Source organism: Gopherus flavomarginatus, chromosome 1, assembly GCF_025201925.1.
Source record: "Gopherus flavomarginatus isolate rGopFla2 chromosome 1, rGopFla2.mat.asm, whole genome shotgun sequence".
Classification (NCBI taxonomy): domain Eukaryota; kingdom Metazoa; phylum Chordata; order Testudines; family Testudinidae; genus Gopherus; species Gopherus flavomarginatus.
This window is the reverse complement of record NC_066617.1, coordinates 270,776,199-270,788,311: the sequence shown is the minus strand read 5'-3', so window position 1 is coordinate 270,788,311 and position 12,113 is coordinate 270,776,199. Positions and strand designations below refer to the sequence as shown.

The window sequence follows — 12,113 nt, the reverse complement described above, 5'->3', positions numbered from 1 at the left end:
CCTTGTCCACGTTTGTTGACCCCTTCAAAGAACTCTAATAGATTAGTAAGACAGGATTTCCCTTTACAGAAACCACGTTGACTCTTGCTCAACCGTTTGTTTTTCTATGTATCTGACAATATTATTCTTAACTATTGTTTCGACTAATTTGCCTGGTATCGACGTTAGACTTACCGGTCTGTAATTGCCGGGATCACCTCTAGAGCCTTTTTAAAATATTGGAGTTACATTAGCTAACTTCCAGTCATTGGGTATCGAAGCTGATTTAAAGGACAGGTTACAGACCTTAGTTAATAGTTCCGCAACTTCACATTTGAGTTCTTTCAGAACTCTTGGGCGAATGTCATCTGGTCCCAGTGACTTGTTAATGTTGATTTTTATCAATTAATTCCAAAACCTCCTCTAGTGACACTTCAGTCTGTGACAGTTCCTCAGATTTGTCACCTACAAAAGCCGGCTCAGGTTTGGGAATCTCCCTAACATCCCTCAGCCATGAAGACTGAAGCAAAGAATCCATTTAGTTTCTCTGCAATGACTTTATCATCTTTAAGCGCTCCTTTTGTATTTTGATCGTCAAGGGGCCCCACTGGTTGTTTAGCAGGCTTCCTGCTTCTGATGTACTTAAAAAACATTTTGTTATTACCTTGGGGATTGAGAACTAAATTCCCTTGTTGGCTCTGAAAAACTCTCATCTTTCATGTCTGCATAGCTTCACTGTGCAGAAATGTAATCTACCAAACACTAAATCAGACCAGTCATGCATTTTCAACAAAGAACTAAAAGTGTGGCAGATACGTCAGGGCTGATGGTTCTCTTCTCCAGCTAGCTCTTAAGGCAGGTCTACACTACAGGCTTAAGTCAACCTAAGTTTTGCAACTCCAGCAACGTGAATAGTGTAGCTGGAGTTGATGTAGCTACAGTTGACTTACTGTGGTGTCTGCACCATGCTGGCTTGATGAGAGAGCTATCAACGGTCGATTTTAGCAGTTCTTCACTAGACCCACTAAATTGACCCCCAGTGGATCGGTTGCCACAGCATCGATCCATGGTAATTGTAGACAAGCCCTTAGTTTTCTTTCCTCCCAGGCCTTCTCTCACATGTGTAACTGCCAAGAATCAGGCAACTGTTTTATGTTACCTCTGCGCTCCTTTGAGAGCACAAGCACAGCCACAGGAATGCCCTTGATGGGAACAGGGTAATGGCACAAGATATGGCTTTCAATGTAGCCTATTTAAGGAAGGTTCTGCAAAGTATTGGTATGTTAAGGATTTCTAAGGTTCCTTTTACTGTGGTGTGTAAGAGCTAATAAAATAGAGAGGGATTGCTGGGAAGACTAGAGATCATCATTATCTTCACATATTAATCATCTTAAATAGGCATTTGTCAAGTTTCATTTTTCTAGCCTTAAATGCCTCTGTTTGGAGTCTTCCCAAATGCATACACCTTTATGCATTGAAATAGGCAACTATCACTATGTCATGCTGTGGATATCTATTTTAGAATCTTGGAAAAATAAGAGTCAACTTTTTTTAATTTTTGTATTTTCAGCTATTTAGTTTTTTAAAAAACTAGCTATACCAATTTTTTCTAAGAGCAGCATAATACCTTGGTATATTATACCACTGCCTGGTTGAATAAATGTGCTTAAACAAATCTGAGTTCCTTTAAAATTTACACAGCTGGTTGCAGGGTTTAGTTCAAATATGGTGAAATGAAGCTGTATATGGAAGTGAATCCTTGTTCTTTAAAATTTAGTTGAAACGTCTTTTCTGTACCCATTACACATACCATTTTCCACGAGCTTGATGGAGATACATATATAATTAATATATATTAATAATATTCTAATAATGTAGAAATATATGCTCTCTTAAATGGCCAGGTTGGAAATAAAACCCACAAGAACTTTGAAGATGAGGACGAACACTTGGTTTGTCAGAATACAATATAAACAAATGTATTGGATCACTCTCACCATATATGTAAACATTCTGATGTTCACTTGGTACAGACTATAAATCAGTAGTTCTCAAACTTTTGTGCTAGTGACCCCTTTCACATAGCAAGCCTTTGAGTGCGACCCCCTTATAAATTAAAAATACTTTTAAATATATTTAGCACCATTATAAATGCTGAATACAAAGCGGGGTTTGGGGTGGAGGCTGACAGCTCGTGACCCCCCGTAATAACCTCGCGACCCCCTGAGGAGTCTTGACCCCCAGTTTGAGAACCCCTGCTATAAATGAGCATTCAAATTTGAACTTGAAGTAAATTTTATGCTTATTTTAAAAAAGTTGAAAAACACATTTTCTGCTCTCTTCCTAAGAGTTTTAAACATTTTGGCTAGGAATGCTTGATCAGGGCTGAAACTTAATGTATAGAATTGTCAATGAGGCATTCTCAGACTTTTGCCATTAGTATGGCTTCCCTGGTTTTTTTGTGTATGTTTTTTAAACAAAGGGGTTCTTTTAGTGTCAAGAGGCACATGTTTTGCACTTGTTACAAATGGATAGTTTTAAGTTTTGTAGGATTAGTCCATAATACTGTTTTTGAAATGGCTCAGGTCATTGTTGAAAAGCTAACTGAGAATCTAATTACTTGGAAATTTGTATTTGAGACAGGTAGATTTATCTGGTGTATTTTAAATATGTGCCATGTGTTAAATAAGACTGGTCCTAAAACCAATCCTTGAGAAACTCAACTACTAACCTGCTTCTAGCCTGAGAGGTCACCTTTCAGCATGACCAGTTATGGTATAACCAGTTCTTTATCCACCTTTCAATTAATTCCCATTTTTTCCAGTTACACTTCCACATGGGAAATTTTAGTTTATCAGATGCTTTACTGAAGTCCAGGTAGATTAGATCTACTGCATTTCCTTTGTCTAAAAAAATCAATTATCTCCTCATGATAGGAGATCAGGTTGGTCTGGCACGATCCACCTTTTGTAAAACCATGTTGTACTTTATCCCAATTACCATTCACTTCTATGTCCTTAACTACTGTCTCTTTCAAAATTTGTTCTAAGACCTTGCATGCAATTGAGGTCAAACTAACTGGCCTGTAGTTTCCCGAGTCACATTTTTCCCTTTCTTAAAAATAGGAACTATATTAGCAATTCTCCATTCATGGGGTATGACCCCGAAGTGTATAGATTCATTAAAAATCCTTGCTAGGGTTTGCAATTTCATGTGCCAGTTCCTTTAATATTCTTGATGGAGATTATCCAAGCCCCCTGAGTTAGTCCCATTAAGATGTTTGAGCTTGACTTCCACTTCAGATGTGGTAATTTCTACATCCATATCCTCATTTCCATTATCCGCTCTGCCACTACCTCTAAGATCTTCATTAATCTTACTGAAAACTGAGGCAAAGTATTTGTTTAGGTATTGGGCTGTGCCTAGATTATCTTTAATCATAGAATATCAAGACCAATTCCCAACTAAATCATCCCCGCCAGGGCTTTGTCAAGCCTGACCTTAAAAACCTCTAAGGATGGAGATTCCATGACCTCTTTTGGTAACCCATTCCAGTGCTTCACCACTCTCTGAGTGAAAAATTTTTTCCTAATAGCCAACCTAAACCTCCCCCACTGCAACTTGAGACCATTATTTCTTGTTCTGTCATCAGGTACCACTGAGAACAGTCTAGATCCATCCTCTTTGGGAACCCCCTTTCAGGTAGTTGAAAGCAGCTATCAAATCCCCCCCATTCGTCTTTTCTGCAGACTAAACAATCCCAGTTCCCTCAGCCTCTCCTCATAAGTCATGTGCTCCAGCCCACTAATCATTTTTGTTGCCCTCCGCTGGACTCTTTCCAATTTTTCCACATCCTTCTTGTAGTGTGGGGCCCAAAACTGGACACAGTACTCCAGATGAGGCCTCACCAATGTCAAATAGAGGGGAGTGATCACATCCCTTGATCTGCTGGCAATGCCTCTGCTTATACATCCCGAAATGCCATTAGCCGCCTTGGCAACAAGGGCACACTGTTGACTCATATCCAGCTTCTCGTCCACTGTAACCCCTAGGTCTTTTTCTGCAGAACTGCTTCCTAGCCATTCGGTCTCTAGTCTGTAACTGTGAATGGGATTCTTCTGTCCTGAGTGCAGGACTCTGCACTTGTGCTTGCTGAATCTCATCATGTTTCTTTTGGCCCAATCCTCTAATTTGTCTAGGTCCCTCTGTATCCTATCCCTACCCTCCAGCATATCTACCACTCCTCCCAGTTTAATGTCAGCATCTGTCAGTTTTATCAGTTTTGCAACAAAAATCTTCAAAAGCGGACTCCAGAGACTGCTGAACTCAAATTAATATGCAAATTAGATACTATTAACTTCCACTCTCTCCTCAGTGGTTAGCAGTCCCACTTCTTGTTTCCTTATGTCTATAGAACCTTTTACTATTGGTTGTAATTTCCTTTGCAGGGTTCAACTCTGCTTGGCTTTTGATCATCATAATCTCACCTTCATTCTCCCTCTCTAGGACCAGGCAGAATCCCACTGAAGATCACTTGAGCCTCCATTTCCTTAAGTGTTTTCCCCAGCTTGGCATAGTCTCGCTTGATATATTCCAGCGAGAATTTAGCTGTACTATTTGTTCTCACATGAAGGACTATCAGTGGATTCCTTCCTGCTCCCTTTAGGATCCTCTTCAGCCTCAGGTCCACATCCTGTATCTTAGCTCCTAGCAGACGGCACACCCTTCTGTTCTCCGGATAAGCTCTGGTGACAGGCCTGTCTGTTCTTAGGGAGTCTCCAATCACTTAGACTTGCCTTTTCCTGGTGATGGTGTGATTCTCCAGCCTTCCTCTTGTTCTTTCTGGCTGCAAGTTCTCATCTTTTATTCTCCCTTGCAAGCTTCTGCGAGTCGTCCTGTATCCTCCTAGGGTTCTGAGCTCTGGGTATTTCCATTGGCTCTTCCCCTCTTCTTATAGAATTAGCCACTTGTGATAGGTTCCCCCTTCAGCTCTGGGGTAACACCTGGGGCTGGGATACCACTGAACCTGCTTGACCCACCAGCCTGGGCTCCCTTTCACCCTGTAAAGCTGTGGCAAGCAAATTGGAAGGCTCAGCTAAGGATTTGCCTAGTACTCAAGTGCGCGCATCTCTCTAGAGAATAAACCCAAAATTATACCATCTTGCACTGCACAGAGAACTACACAGTGCAAGCTCATGAAATTCACCACCTCCCTCAGTGAGGAGAATATACACAGTTTTCTGCTCCCAGTTAGAATTTCCCCACACACTAGTTTTAAGACAAAACAAAAGCAGGTTTATTAACACAAAAGATAGATTTTTTTTTTTTAAGTGATTATAAGGGATAGCAAACAGATCAAAGATTTCACAGCAAATAAAACAAAACACAATCTAAAATTAATACTCTAAAGGAATTGGTTACAAGTAGCAAATTTGCACCCTAAATGATGTTTTAGGCAGATTGCAGAGACTTGCTTGCAGCTTAAAACTCCAGATACTCTTTTCACAGATCAGACACTTTCTAGCCTGGGCTCAGTCTCTTTGTTCCTCGAGTGTTTCCGGAAACCTTCTCTCTTGGACAGGGAGTTAGCGAAGAACGAACCACGGTGATGTCACTTCGCTGCCTTAAATAATTCTTCATTTTGGCGGCACTCCTTTGTTTCCCAGTTTGGTCCTCACCCCCGGTCAGTGGAAAAATAGTAGTAGTATCATGGAGTCCAGTGCCAGGTGACTTGGTTACATGACCCTGCAGCCCTAACTCAGAGGCTGTTTATAGCATCCCCAGGAAGACTTCTCAGTGAGTGATTAGTATCTTCAAAGGCCTATTGTTTTCACTAATGGCTCTTCTTAGCGAGACATCTAGACTGATTGCATTCTACCTAGTGGGTGTTCCCCAGTTGTAAACCAATTTTGTAATAGATGCCTAGACAGTATTCCTAACTTCAGATACCGAAATGATAGATGCATACAAATAGGATAATCTTATTCAGTAAATCATAACTTCTCCAATGATATCAGATGCCTATTTTGTATAAAATACATCCTAGTTATGCCATAATAATAATCTCTCTATGAAAAATACGGGGACATAATACCACAATGCTCTTCTCTTCTTTGTCTTCCCACTTTCTCTTACTGCCTGCTGTGCCCCTTCTTCATTCTCCAACTCAGAACACCTGTTCCTGAGCTCTATTTCTCCTTCACTTTGCTTGGTTCTCATTGTCACGTGCTTGCACTAGCCACTTTCCTTACCCAGCAGTCTCCCCTCAGAGTTCTTCAGTTCAGCTTTCATCTGCAAGTCTTGACTTTTTTTCCTTCAGCCTTCTTCCTCACCTCGAATCCCCTTTGGAACTCAACCATAGTTTCCACCTGCATCTTTGAAACTCAGATTTTCTCTTCCATCAGCTCTGTCAGGTGGCACTCCATACAAATGAAGCTTTTTTTCAGGTACCCGCTCTAGGATCATGTACATCCCGCAGCTTCCACATCTGGTCATCTTCATTTTCTCTTCCATTGCTTGGGTCACAACCACTGCTGCCTCTGTGTCTGTCATAGCCTTCCCACTTAAAGTCCTCTCGGGTTAAAAAAGAAAAAGCCAAACAAAACCCAAACAATAAAACCTTGAATAGGAAAACAGGTGACTTTGTACTCTGAGCTATAAATTGAAGGTTTTATTAGTTATGGCTTGTCAGATCATTTATATAGCAACCTATGTTTTATATAGTTCTTTTCAAAAAGTGAAACTCTTGTGAAAAAAGATCCTCTGAGGACCTTATGGTGCCAGAACATTCAATCTAAAAACGTTCAGATGAAGTTTGTACACAGAAAACAAATTTGTTTCTTAACAAACTTACATAATGTTTCATTTTCAGGAAGAAGAAAAGATAAAATGGGCATCCAGATGGGATTATATTTTAGAATCCATGCCACACACCCATATTCAGTGGTTTAGGTGAGAAGAAAGCTTTAGCCTTCAACTGTTACATACTAGACCTTTTTTTGGAGCAATAGATGTTGGTTTTTGACAGAGGATTTTTTTTTTTCCTTTATATAGCATCATGAATTCCTTGGTGATTGTCCTTTTCCTGTCTGGGATGGTAGCTATGATCATGTTAAGGACACTACATAAAGACATTGCAAGATATAATCAGATGGATTGCACTGTAAGTCTGGCCTTTCTAAAAATCACTATTCTGTGGCGGGGGGTAGAATGTAAATTTGTACAGCTTAAATTTCTTCTATTGAATGGGTAACTGCTGTGTTAATACCTGTCATTCTTGAATTCACATGTTAGCTAGTGTTCATCTAGGTTTCGTGTGTGTATATAAGACTTTAAATAACACAGAATCAGTCTTCTTGAGCAGTGTTCCTCAAACTGGGGTTGCTGCTTTTGTAGGGAAATCCCCTTGTGGGCTGGGCCGGCTTGTTTACCTCCTCATCTGCAGGTCCGGCCGATTGCGGCTCCCACTGGCTGCGGTCTGCTGCTCCAGGCCAATGGGAGTTGCTGGAAGTGGTGCAGGCTGAAGGCTGGACTTGCGGAATGGGCAGGTAAACAAACCAGGCTGGCCCGCCAGGGGCTTTCCCTACACAAGTGGGGCCCCTAGTTTGAGAAACACTGTTCTTGAGGAATCATTTGCTGTTATAGCATTTGAGATTGGGGTTGGAACTTCCACTGCTCCAAGATACAATCTTATAGATGAAAGTTAGGCCCTTCTCTGAGAGACTGCAACTTGTCTGAGCCATGTTGCCTTCCTTGTAAATCTTATTTCTTCTTTGAGTGCTATTCCCTATGTATATTTCACACATGGGTATGCCTGCACGATATGTGCTTGAGTCTGGAAGTTTTTCCAAGCAGTATCCGTTGACCCACACATGCACAGTATCTTTCCTCGTGTTCCCGTCCGAAAGTATAAGGGACAATGACAACACCACTCCAGTTCACTCTTACTGCCACATGACCTGAGTTGGAACCCTGTCCTCCTTCACTACTCTTACCTATAAAAGAGTGCTTGTAGATATTGTGAATAGTTATCCTGCAGTTTAGACTTCTTAGTGTACATAGTATAATATAATGTAGAAATTCCCCTCCTGTGCCTCCCAATCTGAGGGAACTGCTTTTTCACTGGGGGCACACATCTCGGTGAAGTGGGGTACACATCTCTGTGAAGTGCAGCATCTGTAAGTCCTTCCTGCCAAGAAACTAGAGCTCAAGCTGAGGAAGCACCTGGTAGAAGAGGCTCTGTGGCCCCAGTCTGATCCTGGCCAGGGAGATACCTCTCCTCCTCCCTCCCTCCCTCCTTCCCTCCATACAGTGGCATCAGCAGTGCAACTTTTGAGTACAAGCCATGGAGCAGAGCCATCAGCACTGAAGCCCAAGGACTCAGGTTACAGGGCTCCCCATGAGAGCAAGAGATACTCTCATAGGCATAAGGGCAGATCTCCACAGCACCAGATTGGGTGAGGTGTGGCATATGGATCCAACAGAACTGGTGCCAAAGGTTCCCCGGCTGGTTAGTAAGGCAAAGGAGAAAAGGGATCCCATGCTACCAGAACACAAACAGGCTAACTCCATCCACTGGCGTGGGCCTTGGTGGACCATCAGTACTGCCTCAAATATATAGAGACTGGCCAACTCCAACGGTCACACCAGATCCCTCCAGTGTCTTGATAGGAACCCTGCAGACTGTGGCCATGTGGAGACTTTTCTGGCACCAGAAGAGGTCTTCGTCCCTTTCTTGCAATCTCTGCTTCTGTAGGTCCCAATGGTTCTCAGGGAGGTTCCTACCCTGGAAGGCAAACTACTGTAGCAGGAGAAGCCCCTTGCCTGTCCATCAGGCAGGAGCCCGTCGATACTGGCATTTCCACTGTTTCCAATGGCATAATCATCATACTTGGAGGAGTCAGAGGAAATAGTCCCACTGATGTCTACGGTACAGTACAGGAGCTCAGACAGCTGCAGCAACCCTATCTGCCTGGCTGTGGCCCACCCTCTCCGCCTCAGTGATGCCTGTTATTGCTACCTATGGGGACCACTGTATCCCTCTTCTGGCCATACTGGGCCCCTGGGACCATTATAACAGGTGCCTGGTATCATTGCAAGAGTTCTACTGCTCTTCCTCTTCTTGCCAGCCGGTTCCATTGGTGTACAAGGAGGAAGCTGTTGAGCTGATAACGCTGGTTCCAGGCAGAGCTGCCTCGTTGCTGGATAATGCTGTCATTCTGTTGCCATCCTGTCAGCCAGATGAGCACTGGCAATATCAAGATCTACTTCAATGGGTGCCTGGTGACCTGCAAATTCCATTGGAGAAGGTTCAATACCATCTCCAGCACATCTTACAGGCACAGGGACCATACAGGGTGGCCCTTCCCATCAACGAGGCCATACTAGAACTGACCAGAATGGTTTGGCACACACCTGCATTGTATGCCCCCACCCTGAAGCGAGCCGAGGGACTTTTTATTTTGTGCTGGCCAAAGGAGCTGATTTTGTCTTCACACACCCTGCTCCTAATACACTGGTGCAAGCAGCTGTAGAGAGAGCTCAGCAATACCTGCAGAAGTCCACTGCATCAGATAGAGGATTGAAGAGGCTGGATCTCCTGGACAGGAAGGTCTCCTCTGCAGGCCTTTGTATAACCAGCTACCAGGTATTTAACTTTAATACCTACATCAGACAGGTGGAGTTTAAGACAAACTCCCTGGAGAAGATCAGGCCCAGTTCCAGTCCCTGGACGAGGGAAGGCTGGTGGCAAAGGTGGCTCTCCAGGTTGCAGTGGATACTGCAGTGATACTGCATCCCAGTCCTTGGCCACAAGGCTAGTCATACTCAGGGATTCTTGGTTCCAGTCATTGGGCTTCCCAAGAGAAGTCCAAAATACTATTTAGGACCTCCCTTTCAATAAGTCTAATCTGTTCAATGACAGAATAGTTGGGTCTCTAATTCCCTAAAGGACTCGAGATCCACCCTGAGGTTCTTGGGGATCTACACTCCAGCTCAGGGCCATCCTTAGGGTTTATAAGACCCTATGCAGTATTAAACTGGTGCCCCTATACCCAATGGCAGCCTAACCTCGCATGTGTATTTTAGATAAGGGTGGTCTTTTGAAGGATTTATTTAAAAATCTATGTCTGAAGATCCAAGCATTTAAGGCTAAAGATGAATATTCAGATTGTGCATCTAAATCTGTGCAGAGTTTTTTGAGGTGACTTTAAAATCTTCAGCAACACACTAATGAAATAGTTTAAAATTTGCTTCAAAAATAAGGTCCTGTAGACTAGCATGTTCTGAGTAAATATTACAGCAATGCTCAACTGTTTTTTGTCAGTAAATTCAGAAATGGACAGCATGTACGTGGGGGTTAGCAAATGCCTGTTAAATGGCTTCATTATCACTTGAATGGTTCTTTAACAGCTTCAGTGTTGTGCTAATAGGCTGGCAGTCTGGACACCTTTTTTCATTTTTAAGTTCTAGATCCCCTCCAGAGGAAGACTCGCCAAGCTACAGCAGCCAGCTGTGATAGAATCCTGCAGGAAGGATCAGAACACAGATAGGAAGAGGTGGGAGGGTGGACACTAAGACCCAGGGGTGCCCCAAATTTTTGGGTACCCTACAAAGTTGTGTATGCCTAAGAAGGGCCCTGCTCCAGCCCCCCAGGAGAAAAGAACTTGAAAAAAGAGTTCTTCAGACCATGACTATCTTCCTCCTATCCCTCCTCCTACCAAAATCCACTGGAACTTCCTTGCAAGTGACCAAGATCCCAGAGAGCCTGTTTCTCAGCTCCAACCACTACCACATCTTCCATGTACTCTCAGCCACAGGCCAAAAGTCACTTCTGATGTATAGTCTGAGACCTAGGCACCACCACCAATGCCACCTACTTTGCCACACATCTTTGGTGACTGCTTCACCACCTTTGCTCACAGTTGGAGCAGGATCACCATGGACCGTTGGATTCTGGAGATTATCTATCATGGATACTCCACAGAGTTCCTTTCCTCCTCACAATCCTTCCTCCCCTCCCCCAGGAACCCCTTGTGACAGTTGGGATCACAGAAACCCCCTTGGGAGCTGCCACCTGATGTGCTGAGACTACCTCTGAGCCTGTTTTCCCTGCCATCTTGGGACTTCAGTGCCCTGCCTGGTTTGAGCCAGACACATTAGCCTGCTACAAACACAGGCCCAGGTCTGAACAGTGTCCCCTAAAAGCTGCAGGCTTAACTGAAAACAGTGTAATAAGTGCTCCTGTCTCCAGCACTCAGATAAGCAACTCCCAATGGGGTCCAAATCCGTTTTTATCCATAAACTCATAAATTGTTTGCCCTTTATAACAGCTGTTCTCCCCCCCCCACCCCGTATTAATACATACTCTGGATTAATTCATAAGTAAAAAGTGATTTTATTAAATACAAAAACTAGGATTTAAGTGGTTCCAAGTAATAACAGACCGAACAAAGTGAATTACCAAGCAAAATAAAATAAAACATGCAAGTCTAAGCCTAATACAGTAAGAAAACTGAATACAGATGAAATCTCACCCTCAGATTTTCCAGTAAGCTTCTTTTACAGACTACCCTCCTTCTAGTCTAGGTCCAGCAATCACTCACACCTGTGTAGTTACCGTCTTTTGTTCTAGTTTCTTTCAGGTATCCTTTGGGGGTGGAGCAGCTACTTCTCGAGCCAGCTGAAGACCAAATGGAAGGGTCTCCCAGGACTTTATATAGTTTCTCTCTTGTGCGTGGAAACTCCTCCCTCCCCCTATGTAGAATCCCAACTACAAGATGGAGTCTTGGAGTCTGATGGGCAAGTCACATGTCCATGCATGACTTAGTTCTCTACAGGGGCGTTCCCAGGAAAGCTCAGATGTGGATTGGCATCTATCAATGTCCATTGTTAACCAAGTTCTCCCAATTACTTGAATAACCCCTTCACCCTATGTTGACCAAATCTGCATTAGGTGCTTTCTACAGCAAACATTTTAAAAACAAGCATAGATCCAACTCTCATAACTTCAGATATAAAAATGATGCATGCATATTAATAGGATGAATACATGCAGAAGAACATAACCTTTGCAAAGAGATGTTATATGGCATGTCTAGCATAAAATATATTCCAGTTATATCATATTTACACTC

The 12,113-nt window shown here is 42.9% G+C and overlaps 1 protein-coding gene across 1 annotated transcript in view; it reads left to right on the top strand.

The window, feature by feature from the left end:
- TM9SF2 (transmembrane 9 superfamily member 2) overlaps window positions 1-12,113 on the top strand; it is a 67,446-nt gene that overhangs the window by 40,619 nt on the left and 14,714 nt on the right. The window contains exons 8-9 of the mRNA XM_050937585.1: window positions 6,851-6,930; window positions 7,033-7,141. Of these exons, the coding sequence (XP_050793542.1) occupies window positions 6,851-6,930; window positions 7,033-7,141 (189 nt within the window). The remainder of the gene's footprint in view (window positions 1-6,850; window positions 6,931-7,032; window positions 7,142-12,113) is intronic.